The sequence below is a fragment of the Phalangium opilio genome, unplaced genomic scaffold (genome assembly GCF_054372755.1).
Source record: "Phalangium opilio isolate 3A_F unplaced genomic scaffold, DU_Popi_V2 ptg000024l_1, whole genome shotgun sequence".
Lineage (NCBI taxonomy): Eukaryota > Metazoa > Arthropoda > Arachnida > Opiliones > Phalangiidae > Phalangium > Phalangium opilio.
Window position 1 is genome coordinate 5,202,409 of NW_028324155.1, and position 22,087 is coordinate 5,224,495.

The 22,087-nt window shown below is 40.0% G+C and overlaps 5 protein-coding genes and 1 long non-coding RNA gene across 12 annotated transcripts in view; 4 read left to right on the plus strand and 2 right to left on the minus strand.

Annotated features, from left to right (window-relative positions):
* The window catches only part of LOC149692384 (adenomatous polyposis coli protein-like), a 22,871-nt gene extending 16,689 nt beyond the window's left edge, over positions 1–6,182 (plus strand). For 2 of the 4 annotated variants that reach the window (XM_089868105.1, XM_089868106.1), the window contains exons 12-13: positions 5–1,461; positions 1,666–6,182. In XM_089868105.1, the coding sequence (XP_089724231.1) occupies positions 5–1,461; positions 1,666–4,835 (4,627 nt within the window). In that variant the 3' untranslated portion in view covers positions 4,836–6,182. The remainder of the gene's footprint in view (positions 1–4; positions 1,462–1,665) is intronic. The other 2 variants (XM_089868107.1, XM_089868108.1) reach the window with 2 other exon arrangements.
* Positions 6,119–15,033, minus strand: LOC149692385 (uncharacterized). Of its 3 annotated transcripts, XM_089868110.1 has the most exons (9): positions 14,984–15,033; positions 14,824–14,898; positions 14,276–14,329; positions 10,904–11,071; positions 10,587–10,828; positions 10,288–10,521; positions 7,855–10,228; positions 6,971–7,623; positions 6,119–6,827 (listed from the first exon to the last, which is right to left on the minus strand). In XM_089868110.1, exons 2-9 carry the CDS (start codon positions 14,837–14,839, stop codon positions 6,615–6,617), a joined length of 3,954 nt encoding a protein of 1,317 aa, XP_089724236.1. In that variant the 5' UTR covers positions 14,840–14,898; positions 14,984–15,033; the 3' UTR covers positions 6,119–6,614. The 3 variants fall into 3 exon arrangements, with proteins under 3 accessions (XP_089724236.1, XP_089724235.1, XP_089724237.1); XM_089868109.1 differs by lacking the exon at positions 14,984–15,033 and having other exon boundaries at positions 14,824–14,954; XM_089868111.1 differs by lacking the exons at positions 14,276–14,329; positions 14,824–14,898; positions 14,984–15,033 and adding an exon at positions 11,567–12,210.
* Positions 15,034–15,978: 945 nt separating this feature from the next.
* On the plus strand, positions 15,979–17,576 carry LOC149692386 (uncharacterized). The gene is made up of 3 exons (XM_089868818.1): positions 15,979–16,452; positions 16,662–16,955; positions 17,057–17,576. The coding sequence occupies exons 1-3, from the start codon at positions 16,187–16,189 to the stop codon at positions 17,385–17,387; spliced, it is 891 nt and encodes a 296-aa protein (XP_089724944.1). The 5' UTR covers positions 15,979–16,186; the 3' UTR covers positions 17,388–17,576.
* An 876-nt stretch (positions 17,577–18,452) lies between these two features.
* LOC149692387 (uncharacterized) lies at positions 18,453–20,565 on the plus strand. Its single transcript, XM_089868125.1, has 3 exons — positions 18,453–18,795; positions 19,291–19,584; positions 20,068–20,565. The coding sequence occupies exons 1-3, from the start codon at positions 18,548–18,550 to the stop codon at positions 20,402–20,404; spliced, it is 879 nt and encodes a 292-aa protein (XP_089724251.1). The 5' UTR covers positions 18,453–18,547; the 3' UTR covers positions 20,405–20,565.
* A 140-nt stretch (positions 20,566–20,705) lies between these two features.
* LOC149692388 (uncharacterized) lies at positions 20,706–21,977 on the plus strand. 2 transcript variants are annotated; one of them, XM_089868127.1, is made up of 3 exons: positions 20,706–20,986; positions 21,132–21,410; positions 21,479–21,801. In XM_089868127.1, exons 1-3 carry the CDS (start codon positions 20,757–20,759, stop codon positions 21,603–21,605), a joined length of 636 nt encoding a protein of 211 aa, XP_089724253.1. In that variant the 5' UTR covers positions 20,706–20,756; the 3' UTR covers positions 21,606–21,801. The 2 variants fall into 2 exon arrangements, with proteins under 2 accessions (XP_089724253.1, XP_089724252.1); XM_089868126.1 differs by having other exon boundaries at positions 21,132–21,977.
* LOC149692389 (uncharacterized) lies at positions 20,959–21,453 on the minus strand. The gene is made up of 2 exons (XR_016382680.1): positions 21,316–21,453; positions 20,959–21,253 (listed from the first exon to the last, which is right to left on the minus strand). It is a non-coding gene; the product is annotated as an uncharacterized LOC149692389 (long non-coding RNA).
* Positions 21,978–22,087: the final 110 nt, after the last annotated feature.

Consider the following 22,087-nt stretch of genomic DNA (forward strand, 5'->3'; position numbering starts at 1 on the left):
ACAGTCGTCGCGCTAGTGAGGTCGTGTCGCCGAGCGATCTACCAGATTCGCCAAGTCAAACAATGCCCGCTAGTCCCAGAAGACATAAGCAGGGTTCAAACGCCTTCAACTTCTCCAGCAAATCTGAATCGAGCGTTTCTTCGCCAGCGCGGGTTTTCGGTACTCACTCTTCCCCTCTCAAATTGGCGACTCAAGTTCACCACGAGAGTGAAGAGGATCTCAAGAAGATTTATGCCGAAGAAGGTACTCCCGTCGAATTTTCGCGAGGCACCAGTCTTAGCTCTTTAACCATCAACGATGCCGAGAAAGTTTCCTTGAAAAGCAAGGAGAATCGCGAGGACGAGAGCGAAAAGGAACGGGAACAATCGCGAGAATCCGTCAAGGAATCCAACGCCGGGACTCGAGGATCCAGTCCGGTACAAGACAACGTCAATGAAGAAGTATCGGACACGGACACAAACGATGAAGATCTCCTAAACGCGTGCATCATTTCTGGAATGCCCAACAGTCGAAGCGACAAGACGGGCAGTAATAACAACACGCCGCGAAAAGGTATTTTACCAACGGGAATTCCAGTTCCGTTGCACAATGGTTTGCCAGTACCGCTTAAACCAGTTAGATCGGTCAGCGGACGCCCAAAATCGGTTCCCAACATGGACACCACCAATAAGAACATTACCGAGGATGGTTTCAATAACGATTCCACAAAGGTTTACAAAACCGAAGGAACACCCGGTCTTTCGCACGCCACGTCTTTGAGCGAATTGAGTGTCATTTCCGGAATGGAAAATCAAACGGCATCGCCTTTCAACCATAGCGAGTATCGGTCCGACAGTAGCGCCAGTTCAGCCTGCGACGACAATGAAAACCTTCTTCAGCAATGCATCCAATCGGGAATGCCCAAATCGAAAATCCCCGTCTTGCCGAGAACCAATAACTTGAGTCAGAGTTTGGACGCCGGGAAGCAAGATAACTTGGCCAACAATAAATTTCGCTCCTTGGTTCCAATCAGGATGACGGCTTCAGAATACAGAGTCGAAGGAGACGGTACCAGTTCTTCGGATGAGCAACCTCCTCAGCAACAGCCGCAAGAGTGTCAACAAATAAACCAAAATCAAAAGAGGCATCAACAGGTTTCTCACCACAATTGCGGATTTAATCACGCGTGGGCTAAACCCGCTCCAGACCATAGTATCTCCAATCTGAAGAAGGCAAAGAGAGGTTCATCCGCCGAAAGGAAAACTCTTTTGGCTACAGCAGCTATAAGACCAATGCCTCCCCAACACGATCAGTTGAAAAGGCATAGCTACACTCCGGACTCTTGCGATTCTCCCAGATTGTATCAAGTGGAAGGAACTCCCGTTGCTTTCTCTAGAAACGATTCTTTGAGTTCGCTGAGTTGCGAGGAGGAAAACCGAGACAAGAACGATGTCGACAAAATTCAAAGCCAATCAATCGAAGGTAAGATATTTTAATTTTGAACTAACCTATAACCGCACTTGAAATCACCGGCATTTTCACTTAGCGATAGGCTGAATAAAGCACATTTTAGCATAGGGAATTGTTGAAATATCCCGTATCGGTCAAAGATCGTTTATGTACAACCGCGTACCGTGTTCGGATTAGTTTTCTTAATGCGTCCATTACGCTCTTTTCTTCCGTTAGGAAATAAAAAGTTCCAGTCAAACATTCCTACTCTTTTCAAACATCCCGACCGAGCCATGGTGTCTTCGACACACTCGGACTCGTCTCAAGACGCGAGATTGTTCAGTTCCACTCCGAATCAAAGCCCCTCTAAATTCGCTGGCGCCGAAGCGTCCCAGCAAGAACCTAAACAGTCGTTTATGGTTGAGGGTACGCCCGTTTGCTTTTCTCGAAATAGTTCGCTCAGCTCCTTGAGCGTAGAATCGCTGGATGAGCCTTCCACTTCGGAACAGGCTCTTCTCGAGGAGTGTATTAATTCAGGCAAACCTAAGGACAGCCCGCAGAGCAAGAGACGTCGTGCTCGAGCTCCGGGGGGCATTCCCGTGCTTTGCAAACCGATAGAGAGAGTGGGAAATAGGGCTTCGCCAAAAAGTAGCCCTAGAACCGCCAATCGGCTGAGTAACCAGTATCAAAACGCGATGGAAGAGTGCGAAGAGAAAATCAAGGAAGACGAGAGAACCAAGGAGAATGTTTGCAAGGGCGAAGGGGCCAACAGACCCGATGTTACTGGCGCTAAGACTCATCAAACCGAGGAAAACGCGCGCGAATCCGAAGAGGCGGATGACGAAGTTCTAGTGGTGACCATTAGGTCAACCGGAAATGGCTCGAATAAGAACTCGCCACCAGACTTGATTTTATCAACCGGGGGCCGAGTTATGAGCGAATCTTTCGAGATTCATCGAGAAGCCAAAAAGATAGCGGAGAAGGTGGAAGCCGAGGCCGAAGACTTGACCCAGAGCTCACTTAGCTGCGTGTCTGATTTGGACAACGTCAAACCGCCGTCCGTCATGGGTGATCTTTTGTCTCTGAGCATGAACAGTAGCGGGTTTTCCGAAATTGAAAAGGGGGCTACCTGGAGAAAGGGCAAAGACGGCAGGCGTATGGTGCCCGAAACGGTGCGAAGGGCCTTAGGCGGAAACATTGATGCCATGAAGTCCAGTATGAGCTCGGACATTATTGACAACGTTAAACCACCCTCGTGCATGGGATCCATAGAAAATTTGAGCATGAGAAGCAGCTTTACGTCGGACCTCTTGGACAATATTAACCCTCCCTCGGCTATGGACTTGTTAACGAGAACGGGCAGCTGTACCAGTTTGAACAGTATTAGTTCCGACATTTTGGAATGCCAATCTCCCTCGATGGGAGACTTCCCTAATGGGAAAAGCAACGGAGGCGGAAACACCGAAATGTTTCAAAGATTGAACGCCGCCGCCGCCATGGTACAAGTCTATTCGAGAGAATTGTCCAACATAATGAATGGTGGCAATAAAAGTACGGGAAGCAGTAACTCCGAAATGATCGAACACGTCAATCCTCCATCCATGTACATTGACATAGCCGACTTGACGGTCCACGACGGAACGGAAGTTATGACTGATACCATGGCTTCCGACACCGAAATGGAGGAAGACTTACCCAGGGACGATGAGACCGATTTAGGTTCATCCGATACCCTGAGGGGACCTCGGCTATTTTCTCTAGCCAGAGACGACGATTTCGACGGAAGTACCGAAAACGTCAGCACCCTGATAGAAGATTCTCCCCGAAAACGAATCGGGGAAGCCCCCAGATTGGAAACCACCGTGGAAGAGTCGGGTTCGCCTTTAAGCGACGAAGTCTCTTTGAAGAGAAAGATCCAAGTGGAAATGAACGAAAGGGAGCACGGAGGAGAGGGGAAGCGAGAGTCGCCCGAATGTAGGGAAAAAATGGATTTAACGGCCGAAGAATTTCAAAAATTGCAAGATGACGCCAACAGATTGGCTTCGAACTTGCACCGCTTGGGAAACGTTTTACCGTTGTCCGACGAAGAGGACATTGTTAGTTTGACTGGCGGCAATTCGGAAAAGATGCTCGACGACGAAACGATCTCGCTCGTCTCGAACGAATCGGATCACGAGATGGAAGAGAGCGACGATGAAATCAATAACGCCACATATCAAGTGTCGCCGAGACAAGCGCGTATCGTCAAGCCCGTCATTCGTGAGCGAATCTCTTCGCTGCCCAAGCCTTCGCATCCTATCAAAGGTAAGGAACCTAGTCTTCTCTATAATAGAACCTCCTCTAGCAGTGCACCGCCAATGAAAGCCAAAGAAACACCTCCTGTTCCTAATCCCGCTTTTAAAGAAATCGTAGGCCTAACTTCGGGTTCTGTGAAACCCACCAGGGCGTCGGCCGTGAGAAGCAATGCCATCCAAGCTAATCGCTCCGTCAGGCCACCCGTACCCCTACGGAAGACTTCCCCTAAGCGGTCGGAGGAGACCGCCTTGACCGTCGCCAGGCCGCCTCCTCCACCTCCCAGGAAATCGGCCCCCGAAGTTCCGCCGAAACCCAAATTTGACACGAACACTTTCACGCGACCTAAGGACAAAGCGATCGATCAAAGAAGAAGCGAACCCGCCCACAATTTACCCGCCGTTGAAGCCGACCCGGACGAAAACAGACCCAAGTTGGTCAAGCAAGGAACCTTTACCAAAGACTCTCCCACGCATAACGCCACTCCTAAGACCGCGGCTTCAACCAGCTCCGAAAGAAAACGATCTTCCGACCCTTCGCCCGGAGCATCTTCGCTTCCCGATTGTCGCGAAACTAGCCCCGGCCGAACTGTTGTCGGAAATCAACATAATCGACGCATGTCTTACGGCGGAAGCACCGCTTCGGGTCTTCAGAACGTTAACGCGGGTATGCGACGAAACAACAGCGGACTGAACTTGAGAAAAGACCCTTCACCCGTGGCCAACGGTGGCATGAAAAACTCGGCCAGCAGTCGCAGTTTAAGTAGACAAGACGACGGCCCCAACGCCATTCGTCCTATCAACAAAACAAAGAGAAGTCCCAGCTCTTCCAGTCTCGGAAGCCGCGAGTCGCCCGTCGGAGGAAGTAACGTCAGCCTTTCCTCGACTTCATCCTCCGGCACACGCAAAAACATCTTTGCCGCCGCTTCCGGTAAGAAAGAAGTGACGAGTAAGATCGCCTCCATCTGGAAAAAGGGACCAAAACCAGATCCTCCTCCAAGAAGCGACGGCGCCACTGCTGGCAGAAGTAGAATCGCTATCGCGGCACCATCGGCGGGAAGCGGTAAAGCGAAAATCGTTAAGCCAGTCACAGTTTCAAGAAACAGTCGACTGTAAATAAGGTAATGATTGGCCTTAGGGAAACTTCTCTTCCAGATGATGAAAGTGAACGCGTCGAATTAATTCAAGAAAAATAAATGACAGAAAAGTCGCGTTTTGTGATTCCTTTATTTGAGCGCGACATGGAGTAATGATCAGTCGATGGCAGCTTTGGGGGAATTACAAACAATTTACTATTACACGTAAAAATCTAGTCGTTATATTTAACAAAATGAAAAAAAAAAAAGAAATGATGTTAATTCAACCACAAAATTTTCTCCGATGTTTAATTTTAACGGTCTGACTCGTAAGCTTATGTTTCGCTTACATCCAATAGAAAATAAATCCACTCTTCTGTCTGTGATGTGTGGAAAATCAAATTAATTAAATTTCTTCTTTATAATTTCCTAATTAACGTTTATGGTGAAATTTTTAAAACCAAATAAGTAAATCATTCCATTATTATCTGCTCTTGGAAATGTTTCAAAAATTATCTGTAATACCTTCAATGAGAAAAATACAAAAAAAAAAGGAGAAAAATTCATAAGCTTCGCGGGAAAGTAACGTTGCTGCTAAATTAACCTTTGACCCTTATTTATTTAATTTTTTTTTTTTTTAAGTTTTTCCTATTACCGCTTTTGTACATATTAGGTTATTTTTAAAAAATTCATTAGAAAAATTATACAAAAATTCTCGCTACTCCGACTTTTTACCTAAAAAAGAAAAGCTGGTGCTACGTGAGATGACGTCAGAAGGTTAGGAAATTAAATAGATTGCAGTTCTGCTTCTTAGATTTTAGTTATAATTAATTTTAATTTAAATCCAATCTGGCCGGTTTCTTAAAAGATAATTTTAATTTTTTTTCTAGAAGTATAAAATCTAAAATAACATAATATGTTATTTATGATTAAAGAGTTAAGGCCTAAGTTTAATTTTAAATAATAGTCTCTCTAAATATGTAAATAGTTCATCTGTATCATAAAAACACCGAGAAATACTGGCAGAAAAACTCGAAAATTGAGAGCATTATTCTCGAAAATTAAAATATTAAAGCTAAAATAAATATTCAAAAATTTCGGATAAAGAAATTGAAAAGAAAACGCATGACTGGTTCCTCTAATAATAAATAAAAATAAAAAATACGCCGTTCTTTGGTTTTTTAATTCAAAAACGGCTGATAAAAACTCGTAGTAATTAATTAATTAATTAATAATTAAATGAAGAAAAATGATGTGTACATGTAATTTATAGTTTTATTGCATTTTTATTTATGTTCTTTGTAAAATAAATGAAAAATCGAGTCTAGTTAATTTTTTTGGCTTTATATAGTCAATAAAGAAAATATTCATACAAGTATGTAAAAAATTCTCTTCTTTACATTGAATTTTCACTTAAAAACAGCCTATTCCGGCAAAAACGTTTAATAAATTTGCCTAAACTCCGCCCTCTATTTCCCGCGTTTCAACTTTGACCACGTGATCGCCCCTGAACTTCGCGCCTACTCGAGACAAAGAACGCTTGCCGCTATTTTTTAGCCTCGAAAGTCGCCTTGCTGGATCGTGGGTTATTTAATGAATCTTTTTCGTTTAAAGTCGTGTTTTATTGATTTCGAAAGACGAGAACAATATTTAAAGGTAACATAATTTATATTAATATTTTAATATAGTTTAAAGGGTGACCTTGGGATATCTATTAAATTATAAAGATTATTTTGTGTGGGTATGGATGTAGTCACGTTTTAGGGGTAATAATTCGATTTAAGGTTCGTTAGCGTGTAAGTAAATTTAATAGGCCTATCTAGTAAGTAACTTTGCAAATAAAGGGGCTTTCGGGAATGTTCCATTCGGACCATTTTATGCAAATGATGTAATATCCGGGTTCCAAGACTTCGTACATGACTTCGTAGGAATGGTCTCCTATGTAAGATACTACAACTTCGGCTACGTCATGGTCTCCTGGGCCTTGGACACTTACGGTCAAACAACCTTTACCGGCACCCTGGGTACAGACCTAAAAAATATCGAAACATGAGACACTTGTTTTGAATAATTAGGCTTAACAATCAAGGCTGTTAAAGAATGCGAAACAATAGAAATATTTTTGGGCACTCTCATTCTTTGGCAACCTTATATTAGGCTTAGCATTGACTGTACCTGAAACTGGTTTCTGACCCCCACTTGACCGTAGTAAACCCCGGCTCCGTAGGCACGACACTTTCCGGATTGAGGTAACAGTAGCGTTTTATCACTGTCCTTTGTTGGCGATTCCCCGCCATAACAATTACCCATAATTCCTTCGATTCCCAACCCAACAAGTTCGTTTCGAGAAAGTAGTCTATCATTGTCTAAGAGTCCCGTGAAGGATATATATCGGTCCATCATGATAGACGCGTAATCCGGTATTTCGTCGTCGATGTAACCCCTGTCGTCGGACATGGTTTCATTAAGTCCGTTGGACTCTTCAGTTTGACTATCGAAGTCGTTGTAGCGTTCGAAACCTCCCTCAATGTCTAACGAAAATATTGGGTTGTGTCTATAGACGAAGGACTTTGATAATGGTAAGGTGTTAGACGAATCCATGGTTGTTAAGTCACGTACTTTATCCTCGGTCGTACCAGGATCACTTAATGTCCTTCCAAGACCACCGAACCTATTTGTTTGAGTATCGGGGTTTTCGTTTAGTTTTGTCCACGATATGAAAACACCGCTGTCTCTCGTATCTTCGGAACCGGGGCTTTCTAGTAGGGTCTCTCGCGAATCTTTCACGATCATTTCGTTAGTTCGATTCGTACCATCGCCACCGTCATCTGTAACGTTATAAAATATCCTATTTTTGGTATGCGTGGGCCATAAGTTAACATTACGTCAACGTAACAGATCTCTTTGGACGGCTTGCGAACGAAGAAGGGGGTCAATAACGATTAAGAGCCAAAAATGTCGACGCGTTTTATTTTTTAACGAACATGAGAAAAGAAGAGACGTTACAAAAGCTATTCGAAATAAGAACATGTAAAGAAAGCTGTTTTAAGTCGAGGTACCTGATTTTTTACGGTGTCCCCGGTCCCCGCGAGGTGGTATTGGTGGAGGCAAGGGTGGAGGAATATCTTGATCGGGTGTAGTTGTCGGTGTAGTCAAAGTTTGCCAGAAGTCCAGCTTCTGACGTATAGATGCCCCAATTTCTTCCTCTACCGGCGAGGTTTTAGTTGAAACTGCCGGTAAGCTTTCCTTGCTACCTCCTTGATCTGATTCCGTCGTTAAATTTCCGCGTTCCCAGAAGCTTCTCGCTTTTAGAAAAGTGGGGGACGTGTCTACAGTGTCGTCACCCAAACTGCATAACGACTGACTCTTAGAGGGTTCACGGAGTAACTTCCTTTTGACACAGGAACTGAGAGATTCGTCCACCGAATACGAAGTAGTAATGGTGGATTTGTTCGACAGACTCGCTCGAGGTGAGAAAGACGAGCTTTTAACTGGACTGTTTACGGGACTGCTGTTCTTTGAGTTTGTTTGTATAAATAGATTTTCGAAAAACTGTTTCCGATCCGTTACGGACTCTAAAACGATTCCGGGTTTTGTTTCCCTCGGAGGGATAGGTGGTGGTTTGTCCATTTCCGGAATGGAAGTAGGATTTGAGCTTTCATGAACCGGGGATTCGTACTCTTCCATGCTATGGTATTCCTCGGGTTCTTCTGATTTATAGTTACTCTCAATAGCTTCCTGTTCTTCCGGTTTATAGTTACTCTCAATAATTTCCTGTACTTCCGGCATATAGTTACTTTCAACAACTTCTTGTACTTCCGGCATATAGTTACTTTCAACAACTTCTTGTACTTCCGGCATATAGTTACTTTCAACAACTTCTTGTACTTCCGGCTCATAGTTACTTTCAACAACGTCCTGTACTTCCGGCTCATAGTTACTTTCAAAAACGTCCTGTACTTCCAGAGAAATAAGAGCTTCTTCGGTAACCGCGTTAGAAGTATCTTTAATCGCTTCATGGCTAGGCGTGTTTCCCTCAACCGGAACTCTTTGGTCCGAAATTTCCAAACTATGTTCTTTAGTTTTAGTGTCCATTGATACGACAAGCCACTCGTCACTTTCGCTACCACCGGTTGAAGAGCCTAGTTGCCTTTCGTGCTGATCAAAATGAGCTTCGTCATAGTTATCCCCGATTCCATTGTGAGGCGTTGCCTCGAAAGGATGTGCCAGTTCTGGACTGATACTATCAGTCTCGTCGTTACTAAAATTAACATCCAGGAGTGATTCCGGAACTGGAGTAACGTTAGAGATGTCCCGTTCTTCTTGGTTTTCTACTTGAAGTTCTTCCCCGACTTCGTCAGTTATCTCCAAACGCGGAATTGAGTTGAGATTTTTGATAGCATCATAGTTCTGATTGGTATCGGGAACTTCCGGAGCTACATTCCATTTAAAGGCATCCGCGTTTATAATACCACCGGTGTCGATACCGTCTAAAGATGATATTTCCGACTCCGTGTAGGACACTGCTCTTGGTCGGTCGGTAAATATGGGACCACAGTCTACTTCCTTCTTGGGTGAAGCTGACCGAACGTCTTTTAAGTCCTTGTCCTCGTGAACGGGACACAAGGCGTGTCTGTACACTACTTCCGGATCCTTACTGGCATCGTCAATACTATTTTGACGAAGCATTTTGCTATTATTTGGGTTTTTGTAGGGTTGGAAAACTTCTTCGGGATTGCTGTCCTCGACTTCCTTCAAGGCTTGAACCGCCATTCCTAAATGTTCCGCGTCAGCGTCCTCTACAACCACCTCCCTTCCGTCTATGGTTAGAATGTGTCTTAATACTCTCCTTTTAGTGACCATTCCCAGTTTTTTAGAGGAACTGGATAAAGAACTTCGCAAGGCGGGTGACGTCTGAAGGTTGAAATTCGGTTTTAGAGTCTCTGTAGTTGGCGAATTCGGGGGAGTGTCCATTTCGAAACTATCCCCCAATTTATGAGACATCATTAGCTTTTTGTTCATTTTTGATTTCGTTTCGACACTCATATCGCAGGAATCATCAACGGTGATGGTGTATGGGCTACCCATGATGTGTTGACCCTCGTTGATAATACTTAGACGATGTTTACCAGTTTCCTTAGGGATATATCCAACTGATATCTGGCCATGTTGAACTTCGTATTCAAAAGGAATTTTGACCGGACCTTCTCCTCCATCGTTTTCGTTCTCCGAAGACATGGAGATTGATCTGCGAATGTCACCACTTCTGAATAAGGTCGAAGCTTCCAGAACGGGCGTCCCTTGTTTTATTGGCGTTTTACGTTTGGGTGAACGACTGGTTATTCGCTCGCTGGCGATACTGTTGCTGGGACCCTTAATTTCAATAACGATGTTAAGGTTCGTCGATGTTTTTAGGAAGATATTGAACGTAGCCTGAAGAGTAATTTATACGTAAATGGTTTTGTTTTAATATCAAAGTGCGTACTATTTACCCTTCGTCCTTTAACGGCTAACATTAGTCCCATTCCTTTGGCCACGCATTCTCGATCCAAACCAAAACTTCTTTCCCCGTCTCCCGGTATTCGTATCATTGGCAAACCAGCATCGTTAATCGACGTTGAGTTTCCTGGTTTCAAATTTTCCGTCTTTTTAAGTTGCGCAACTAGACAAATTAATTTTCGTTCTCCCGATGGTAAACACTCGACCATTTCCTTGACGCTTATACTCTACCAAGATATTAATTAGCGTAATTAAAATTAAGTCTATGCCTAAAATGGTACTGCACACTCACTGGCTTCATTTTAAGATGTCTTTGTGCCATTTTCAGGGCCAGATGAACGTTACTCTGACAATGTTCCGAGTTCAAGAGATCGTATCTTGGACACGATCCTGGTGAGAGGTCCTCCATCAAGGCGCATAAAGCTATTCCGTCCTTCCAAGATGTTGTGAAATTTATCGGTTTCGGTACCCCACGAATTTTGGAAGTGGCCCATTGTAAAAGTTTATCTCGTTCGGTGTCGTCTATCGAGAATCCTGCGTGCGAAACGATAATGCAGTGTTAGTGCCGGAACATGTACGGAATAAACTATTACAATTTTACAAACTTACTAAATCGGATGGCGCAATACCACAGGACACATCTCTTCCAGAAATCATCGGATTGCCATAATAGATACGGATTAAGTGAATAGATGGACTGTAGTAGCCATGCCCAAAACGTCACCAGTCTTCTACTAGCCATCTCCCGGTAGTACAGGACGGTGGTCAACAACGTTGCTGTAATAGAGAAGTACGGTACATTATTTATCAACGGCTTCAGGTCTGTCTAGAATTTTAAGTATTTTGACTGGGGAAATGATTGGGAATTACCCAAAATCACAAGAATCATACTATTATTATGACAAAGCTATAGTAGCGCGCAACTACCGCGTCTAGGTTTGTTTACTCGTTTTGCATTCGCTGCGAAACTTTATTTTATGTATCGCGGTCGTACGATGTTTACCCCTACGTCTCCACGGTCTTTTTTGAATGAGTCCTTCTACAGTAACTCGCGGTTTAGCATTAAACGTTCGTCGAAAAACACTGCGAATACCTAACTATCCCTACATAAGTAAAGGTAACAATTTCGCTTCCCTTTAGACTTGAGCATAAGCGATTATTATCGCTAACAGGAAAATCTAGCGGCGACAACAACGAGGAAAGAACTCCCAGTCCTCGTAACACGTTAGGGTATACCAGTACTTAACTATATTGCGTATTTAATAGACTCACCCTGATGACTACGACTCAGTCGTTTCACCGGCGTTTTCTTACGTAGGTTCACGTTCATTTTCACCCGTTAATCCCGTACTATACCTTTGCCAAAGAAAAACCGGTCCCTTATCCTAACTCTACGGTCTTCATTTCTTAACAATAATGTAAATAACTAATTTCACTATTGGAAAGCGTGAATTTTTCACGTTTTATCCTTTCTACGATGAGGCTAAGATGTTAGCTAACTTTAAGTTATTTTTCCTTTACGAAGTTCTCAAGGTTATATAGAAAATTTTATTCATTTTTCTCTTTTTTTTCCCTCTTGACTGATGGCCTTTCTTCTAAAAAGAGCGGTTTATGAGTGGCAAGGGACGACTGGGCCAGCAACAAACACACAGGCGCGCGGGGGATCACGGACGCAAATCCAATTTAAAGCAATCAAGTCCAGTTGGCTTTGGGTTTTGGGGACGTTGGGAGAAGTTAGCGCGTTCAACCGTTATATCTTTTTTTGTAAATTTTTGTTGGGCTTCGTCGGTGAACTAATTCTACTCTTTTAACATTTACGAGTATATATAGCGGCGTTGTATGCCCGATACTAACAAACGGCGGCTAAGTCTCTTCTGAGGCCGCAGCTGTAGAAAAATACAGCTACGCGCAAAAACACGAAATCAAATATTTGTGTATGTTATATCACTATATGGCTATGCTATATATTGAATCACTATATACCGCCATAAATTATATTTATTTTCCCTCGCTAGATTTTTTTTTTCTTCTTTATTTTTTCATAAAGGGGTTGAAGTCGAGGACTTAGCAATTAATTTATTAAATATAACGATATTAAATGTAGTAAAGGGAATCTTGTTCCTTTATGGACGACCCTGCCTTCAGATGAAATGGCAAATTTATAGAACCATGACCCATTGACCTTTTAAATTGTTAACTATTTTGAGGCGTGAATTTTGAGATTTCTGTACAGAAAATCTACTATGAAAAATTAGGTTTCGTCTAACTTATAAAACATACTCATACTTCTTTCTAACCAAACTGCGCACGCGCCATTTGCATCCCACGTGACCTTTTTAAGTCCATTCAACCGCGGGGCTAATTACACTCCGTTAGGATTTACTTGTAAATTACTTATTTAGCAGTCACCGTGGTCTAGTGAAGGGCCTTTAAACATTACTTTTAATTCATTTAGTAGTAAAGTTACTGATTACTCTATTCCAAAATAAGAAAGAGGTTAATTATCGTTTGACTTACCTGGGTAATATAAATAAAAAGTATATTTAGAAAGGGAGCTGGTTGCATTTTTAAAAGTATATTGGAATTGTAAATGTCAATATTTTCTATATGCACCTGCTGGCACGCGCTGTTGGAAAAAACTGCGTGATAACTATGACTAAATCCCACAGTTTATCATTACCGTTACGGTTTAAAAGGGGAGTGGGAATGGATTAAGTTAAAGCCCCCTTTGATACAAGTATGAAGGAATTGGCATTATTTGTAAGGCGTTTATAACCGAAACCATACGAAGAGAAATTTATATTTAAGCGGCGTGTCTCTGGTGATTAACTCATATAAGGAAGAATCTTGCGTTAACGCGATTGTGACATAGACATATATATTTATATATATTTGCGCAAACAATGATTTGCATTGTTCTTCTTCCTCAAAACACCCCGGGGAATTTAAATTTTGAAAAAGAGAAAGGGTTTGTATGTCTATCTACTTAAAGTTAGCACCAAGTTAGGAATATGCGAGGTGTAAGGTGTTTTAGCGCAAGAAATAAAACCGAATTTTCAATTTAAATTTTAATTTCAATTTCTGGACACTATCCTAAGATGTTGTATAGTCTTTAAGCGCCTTGGTTTATGCCCTAGTTTATATTGAGAAATATAATCAAGACCCATAGAAAATCCGAGAACGTTTCCATGAACCTTCAGATTAACTCAGGACTGTCATCTTTAATTCGATTTCAACTATATCAATTTACGAAATCGTAAATATTTAAAATATAATTTGCTGTAATCAAAGGCGAATGCAGAAATAACTAAAGTGAGAGAGAGTGGGGCGTTGGAGCGAATGAATGGCCTGCAGTGTTCTCTCCCTAAACCGCCAGTCTTACTTTCTGCTATCCCCTATTTGCACTTGTTAGTATACAGAAGCGACGCGCGGCTTTAGTTTCTCTGACTTTGAAACTGTCCTAAATTCTTAAATAATACCGCTAGGGCGTGATAACTAGAGTGAGAGATAATAATTTTTCTGAAGTGTTACGTTATGGTTAAGTTTGTCCACTTGAAATTATTTTTCTTTCTTTTAGCGTAATATTTTCTCTTTCGCAATCACTCGAATATTCCTTAAAAGCAATATACTTATAATATAGAAGAAATAGTATAGTTTTTAGGGTCGACGAGGCTTTAATGTTCGTATAGTTTCCGTCATTTCGCAACAATATACAGGGTGTTTTTGATAAGTCTGGATGGCATAAATTAAGGGGGATTTTTTTGTGCGATTTCGAGTCGAAAATACAACTTCTATCTCTATTTTTCCGTCCGGGTCACTGTTTTAGAGTTAAGATTGTTATCAGAAACACCCTGTACATACTCTAACAGTTCGACGCTCTTTCTTCGGGTATGGAAATGAAAAGAAATTGCTTTTGTTTTTGCCTTACCTAATCACTCGATTATTTCTAAGAAGTTCATATAAAGTTAGCTTATTACAAACCTATTGTAAGCAGACCAGCTGTTATGCCGAGATAGTCCAGAAACTCCAGATTTTCTGCAAGAACAAATGTTCAAAGTCATTGAAATTATTATATACAAATTGATATATATGACATTATCGCCTATGGCTTCTGTTCGATAAGCTTCAAATTCGGAGTATGGTCCAATTGAGAGAGTTTCTCTCCCCTGCATGATCTATTCACACTGGGAAGGATACTGTCTGTATAACCATGAATTTAGTTAACTATCCCAAATAATTATGAATTAATTCCACCAACCGTTAACTCTATTCAGTAGGGAGTGTCAATATTCATGGGAAATTTTAATTAACTCAATTACTTGAAGGGGAAATATTCGCGTGATAACGTTAATAGCTATTACGAATCCGATTTGATTTCAGACTAAAATTTGATTTTAGATACTTTACTAACTAAAGGTAATTAAAAAATTTATATTATACCTTAATTAACAACAAATTAATTAATTTGTTTTAGTTCTATTTAAAACGCTAATATCAATGAGTAAACGAAATTAAAACTTGTCACTTACTTGTATATTGCGCCATTTTTATTATTTTCCGCTATAAAACTTATATAGCCATCGTGATTTAATTAAACTATAGATCTATTTAATTCCGAGAAATTAATATATTTTAATATTCAAATCGGCTCTAATGAGCAGTTAGTACTTGGATAATTAAACTTCGTACCGTGATGTCGATGATTTTTGGGGATAAATCTGCTTGAAGTTTTATCTGTAATGGCCCTCTGTGATACGGCCCCATACCCGAGTATACTGATAAGGTCTTCATAATGTATCGATACTTTTACGACACTCTAAAATATTTTTTCTCTCTCTCAATCATACAACATCCACTTCAGCAATTTTTCCTTTTTTTGCCTTTTGGAAAAATACGAGATAACCATATGCCAAAGTCATACCTGGTTTACTAAATAATTATCTGAAACATTTTTTCTTTTTTTTTCTTTCTGATAAAGCATTTATTGAAAGATTCGATTTGAAGTAAATATGCCAATCTCTTCAATTAATTATTGAAGGACTTTCTCAGAACTAATCAACTTTGATAGGAAAAAACATCTTTTCGGTGGAAATATTTAATTGGAAGAGTGGTTTCAAAAATAACATCCTTGAACCATTTTCTTTCTTTTCATTAAGTTTTGTTTTCTGACTAGTTCAGTAAAAATTAAATTTTTCTACAAATATTTATATCTCGAGTTGAAATAAATGAAGAGTAGAAACCCTTGACATTGATTGTACTTATAACAAAACCCAGTTTCTAGTATTGCTAATTTTTTTTTGTTGTTGTTGAAGGGAAAAACCATATTGTACCATTGTTCTTTATTAACAATGATATTTTTTTCTGTATTTATTTCAAAACCTGCTTGTAATCTTTTTACACGAAATTATGCCTTTGTTTTTCGTACCATATTACTTTCATTTCATACTAAAATTTGTTCTAACAGACAACAGACCCAACAAACAAAAAACAAACACCTATAGAGATTAAACGCCATACCAAGGCTAAGACAGATCATAATTATAATCTTTAGTTAATCCTAAAATCCACCAATACATTTTATTTTTTAGGGGGGGGGGGTTTGATAAGGGTAGTATTCTCTGTGAGCATTGCATTGCGTAATCATTTATTTATAGTTTTACCGCCATGAAGGGGGGTTTCAACTTTCTACATTATTGGTTCTTACCAATATCAATTGATTAGTACACCTAATCTGATTGAAGCTTGCCGCGATCTTAAATTTATCAAATATTTTGATACTTTTACCTTCAAAACCTTACTACGCACTCTGCTTTAATAACGGGTCGCGAAACGAAACGCGTCATCATAATTGCTTTAGTTGATTTAAGTTGAAGAAACGTAATATAATTCGTCATGTTAGGGTTAAGTTTTCGCGTTGCGGTAACATTGGCGCTCAGTTTATGTTACTTAACGTCTGCCCAAGAAGATTTCGCCGGATTTACTACGACAGTTTTTGATGATGGCGAATTGAATGACCCCGCTAGTGAACTCCAGGATGTGCTCGTTCTGGTCGATTTGTCCCAAGAAACGCACGAAGATATTGCACTTACTCCCTTACTTGAATCGGGTTTATCGAGAAATACCTGGTATCTTACCATGGACGATGGATTAAATTCAACGTAAGTTGCAGTTAGTTTAATTATTCTTAGTTACAATTTACTTCGAACTGTTTGACTGATCAAACGACGTCTTTAATAATCGTACCATCTTCTGGTAAATGTCCGAAAGTCATAGAACTCATTTATAAGCTTGATTTTGAGGTCAACGATGTTCGAAACGCAAAATCTTAACTTGACGCGAAAATCGTCTGACCAAAGTTGTTTTTCAGATTTAAAACCGAAAACCTATGTCTTCCGTCTCATTACGGTACCCATTTGGACGCTCCATGTCATTATTGCGGTTCATTGTGCCTGACTGATTTGCCATTGGAAAGTATCGTCTCGGTACCAGCTGCGGTTATTGATATTCGTTCGAAAGTATTCCTCAATGATACCATTAACGTTGATGCCGAATTAACCGTCGAAGACATTCTAAACTGGGAAGAGATCCATGGCCCAATACCCGAGAAAAGCGTGGTTTTGATGTTGAGCGGATGGGATAAGTACTGGGATAACCATTCAATGTTAGTAATAGTTGGAATTGTTTGTGTACTAACTAAAACACGAGTTAACTATGGGCTTCATAGAGTCTCAAGAATAAATGAAATTTCATCGTTTGTCGTAGGTATTTGGGAGGAACCACTAAGGAAACCCTTCACTATCCAGGTATTTCGGCTGATGCTGCCGATTGGGTTATGCAGAACCGCCCAACTGTTTATGGAATGGGTGTAGACACTATTTCAGCGGATTACGGACCGTCCAGATTTTTCGAAGCTCATAGAATGATAACCAGGGCCAACAAATATATTTTGGAGAATCTGGCTAATTTAGAACAAATTCCTCCGACTGGAGCTCTCGTCCATATTGGCGTGGTTAAGATTGGCAAAGAAGCAAGTGGGGCACCCGCCCGTGTCACTGCTACTTACACAACTAGACGCCCAGTACCTTCGAAATAAACGGGCTAAAGGTCATATCATTGTGATTACTTCCTGAAGTCGGATTTAATTAATATTATGGTGTAGTTAATTCTAATGAACCATTACCATAAAACTTGCATTTCTCCCCTATATCCTCCCGAATTTTTAAATGACAGTAAGCGTAAGGCTCGTTAATTATACATCGAAATAAATGAATTATGAACTTAAGACTCTTATCTTCTTCTTAAGTATCTTTTACAATGGATCAAAAACTACCTTTGTGCAAATTATCATCTCCTTTTTTTTCTCGGGCAAACCGTATCGTTTTGAATTAACCCTTTCTCTACATAGAAAAAAATAAATCTTTCTTTTATATAACCTGGTATTAACTTGTTTTACCAGGTTTCCGGCGCGAAGGTCTCGCCATGGTCTCGTGAAGGCAGACTATAAAGTATAACGGTAAATAAATCCTAATAAAAAAATATTAAAAACTACGTTGTACAATTTTGGGGAGGGGGAATTTTATAACCGGAGTTTTCTCGTACTGTTTACATAAGTTAATACAACGTGTTTCATAAAGAGGCATGGCAGGACCGATTTACAGTGCACGGTTCCTATGGGAAATCATTCTTGAACTTAGTTAAAGGTGTTTTTACTTATGTATGAATGTTGGTTGGTATCTTGCCATATACCTAACGGAGAATATTTCTTATTCTTTATGTTTTACCCCTTTTTCTTGGCGTATAGGGGGAGGGTGAATTCTAGATTCTGAATTCTAAACCATCCATCGTCTGGGGGTTTGTAGTAAACTTTCTACCTTTTTTCTTCGCTTCTTGGCTCTTACGAATATCAATTATTCTACCTAACCTGATTCTTATTTTTTTTCTTATATACTTTCCCTCGCATTGGTTGCCTATATAACTCTAGCCTTCTACGAAATCTCTAAGAAATCTTAAAATTTGGCCGATGGGCGTATATATATGCCTATATACTTAGTACTAATTATTAAGTAAACCTTGGTTTCCGATAATGTGAAGTTGGTAGGGGTTTTTTTGGGCGGGGAAAGTGACTTTTATGCCCCCCAAAAGAACTTCACTTTCATTAACGGGTATATACATCCGCGGAACGAGACGTATCATCAGTTTTCTCCACTAGCAACGTTTAGTGTACTTCCATATTTTTATTGGAGAAACTTCAACATGTTAGGGTTAAAGTTGGTGTTCGGTTTATGTTTGTGTTACTTGGTCGTGGCCCAAGATGAAAATACCGGATCGCGTAGACCCGCTGCTGCTAGTGGTAGTAGTGGTAGTGGTGAACAACAGAATTTGGTGACCATTGTGGATTTATCCCATGAAACTCACGAAGATATTGCCCTTCATCCTTTACTTAAAATGGGGTTAAAGAGAAACGTTTATTATAACGATATTAATGATGGAGAAAATTCGACGTAAGTTGTGATGTGTTGTGTTTTGTTTTATTTTATTTTATTTCGAACTTTTGGACTACCTTCGCATTTATGAATTTAAGGCTGAGTGTTAAGAATAAATGTAGTTTAGGCACCAAAGATTTTATTTATGTTCATGAACCCTAGGTTTAATTGTCCGAAAAATGTAACTGAAGGCTTTTTTCTTTAATTTGAGAGAGTTATGGGACAAGTGTCCCTATTTCTTGCTCTGTTTTTTTCAACCGCCTCTCTTATTTTGAAACCTCCATCGTGCTGGCAATGTGAAAACGCCATGAATGTAGTTAACCAGTTTTGTTTCTAAAAACGTTTTTAACAATTGCACGAACACACCCTATCTGTTAAATGTCAGAAAGTCAAGGAACTCGTTTGTAAGGTTAAATATAACGCGTAATTTTGAAGGCGAGAAAGTTCGAAAGGGGTTTTTGGCAAAAACAAGTTTGATTTATACGAAAATGATCTAATTACAATATCTTACAGGTTTAAATCGGAGGATTTATGTCTGCCAGCTCATTACGGTACCCATTTAGACGCTCCTTGTCATTACCGCGGTACATGGTGCGTCACTGATATACCATTGGAAAGATTAGTCTTGGTACCAGCGGCTGTTATTGATATTCGTTCCAAAATATTCCGTAATGATACAACCGAAGCCGATTCTCAATTAACAATTGAAGATATTGAAAATTGGGAAGAAACTCACGGTCAAATTCCAGGACAAAGCGTTGTTTTGGCCTTGACTGGTTGGGATAGATTCTGGGATAACCCTTCAAGGTTCGTACACTGACGTTGTTGTTTTACCAAGTCATGACTAAGCTTGACGTCAAAGTAACGTCATAGATCCCCTTCTTAAAGCTATAGAAATTTAATTTGAAGGGTATCGTTTCCTTCTAAGGTTGCAATTCATTAGTTGACCTCAATTATTAACTGGGTTTAATTGGAATAGCAGCTACAGTTTAATTTAAATTACTCCCATTTTTGCGTAGAAAGCCTTGGGTTATTGTACAATTGAACGGCGTAGGAATGTTGTTTTAAATACAGCCTTAATAGTATATTTAATTATACCTTCGTGAGATTATAAAAATGGGCGTGAAACACGTGTTATGACGCTTGTAGGTTATTGGGAAACTTCTCTAAACCTGTTTAATAATCCCGGGCCATTTACAACCGTAACCAAAACACCGTTTAATAATCTTTAATCTCTCATCAGCGCCTCGAAAATGATTTATAGCTTAATTACGTCGTCGTTTATTACAGATTTTTGGGAGGAAGTACCTTGGAAAGTCTTCATTTCCCCGGTATTTCACCCAAGGCCGCCGATTGGATTGTTAAAAACCGTCCAACTGTTTATGGAATGGGCGTAGACACTATCTCCGTAGATTACGGACGTTCCAGAAAATTCCCAGTACATAGGATCTTAACCCGGGACAACAAGTTTATTTTGGAAAATCTAGCCAATTTAGATCGCCTTCCTCCAACCGGAGCTCTCGTCAATATTGGCGTAATTAAGATTGGACGAGAAGCTAGTGGTGCACCAGCCCGTGTTACGGCAACTTACTCAACTAGAAGGCCTGCCGCAACCCCCTCTCAATAGATGTACCAATTACGATTAAAATTAATTAAATTAATGAGGAAGTTACACCTCTACATATCTACGGTTCTACCACCTTGTATATTTTATAAATGACCCTTAAATTTATAAATGATCATAAGGTTCGTTAATGACATGGAAATAAAATAGACGTTCTTTCGAAATGCCTTTTCAATCTCTTGAAATTTGAACCTTGAACATCGATGACTTGTTATAAATAATTAGACTTCGGAGTTATGTTAAATTCGCCAACTACGCTGAATTGTTTTAATCCATAAATACATATAAGTCGCTGGGAAATTTAGCATAGTTTACCATTTCTTTGTGGCATACTGCGTACTGTTTGTATACCAAGATGATTTCAATTAGTGTTAAAGACAAAACGTTTTCTTCATCTTTCAATTTTAAAGTATGTCTGTTTAGCGCATTATTGGGACAATTACATCCATTTCCTGAAATACCGAAGGATAATCCGGTAATTGTCGATTTAACCCACGAGCTGTTGCCAGGATCGCCTCGATCTCCCATTATTAAAGAATTGACCAAGAAGAACTTAATTTATCAATTGCAAGGAAGAGGAAACTTGTAATTTATTTTATAACTTCAATTAAATAATTCCATTTTAAGACTAAGTCCAGATTATGATATCAATAATTGATTCATTTTATGGTACTTTGTCTCGTTCGAAAGATCAAAAACCATTCTTACGATGTCATGTCACTTTTTGAAGGCTAAAGTTCGAAGACTTGGAATTGGCTACTCACTATGGTACCCATCTTGACGCACCCAGTCACGTCAGAGGTTCATGGAGCCTGGAGGATATTCCGTTGGAACGATTGGTTCTCGTACCAGCTGCGGTTATAAATGTTACTAACAAAGTGTTTCCTGAGAATTGTACTGTTAAACCGGATTACCTTATAACCGTGGAGGATATCGAAGAATGGGAAGAGAAACATTATAGAATGCTTCCGAAAAATGGAGTGGTTCTTTTCTATACGGATTTTTCAAGGTATTGGAACGATGTTCATTTGTACCAGGGAGGAACGACTTTGAACACTTTAAGCTTCCCCGGTTTAGCCCCAGAAACGGCACGATGGTTGGTCAACAACAGACCCAATTTATACGGAGTTGGAATAGATACCTTAAGTATAGATGGTGGAATATCTGTAGACTTGTTATCCCACAATTATTTGACTACCGCTAATTGGTTCATTCTGGAGAATTTAACCAACCTGGACAAGTTACCACCCTATGGTGCTAAAATTAATATTGGCGTATTGAAATTGGGGAATCGAGCTAGCGGTGCTCAAGCCAGAGTTGTAGCCATTTTCTCCAAATCTAATTAAGTTACTTACGTAAGGAAATTTGTAATTTCAATAAATAAGCGACTTTGTACTTCATTCTTCGTACTGTGTTGTAACCAGGCCTATTAAGTTAATTTAAGTCCTCTTCAATTCTTAGAAAATAAAACTTCTTCCCCTACCCCAATCCACCCCCATGTTTGATGACTTATTTTACCATTAAATTTCTGTACACGCTGGACCTACAAATTAAAGTTACTCAAGATAGCCTTCAGCCAACTTTTTTATTTCAAAACTGGATTTTTCGTCTTCTCTCTCTCCCCCTTATCCTAATTTCAAGTGGGTTTTTTTTAAAAGAAGATAGACCGACTATTCGTTACGGTTG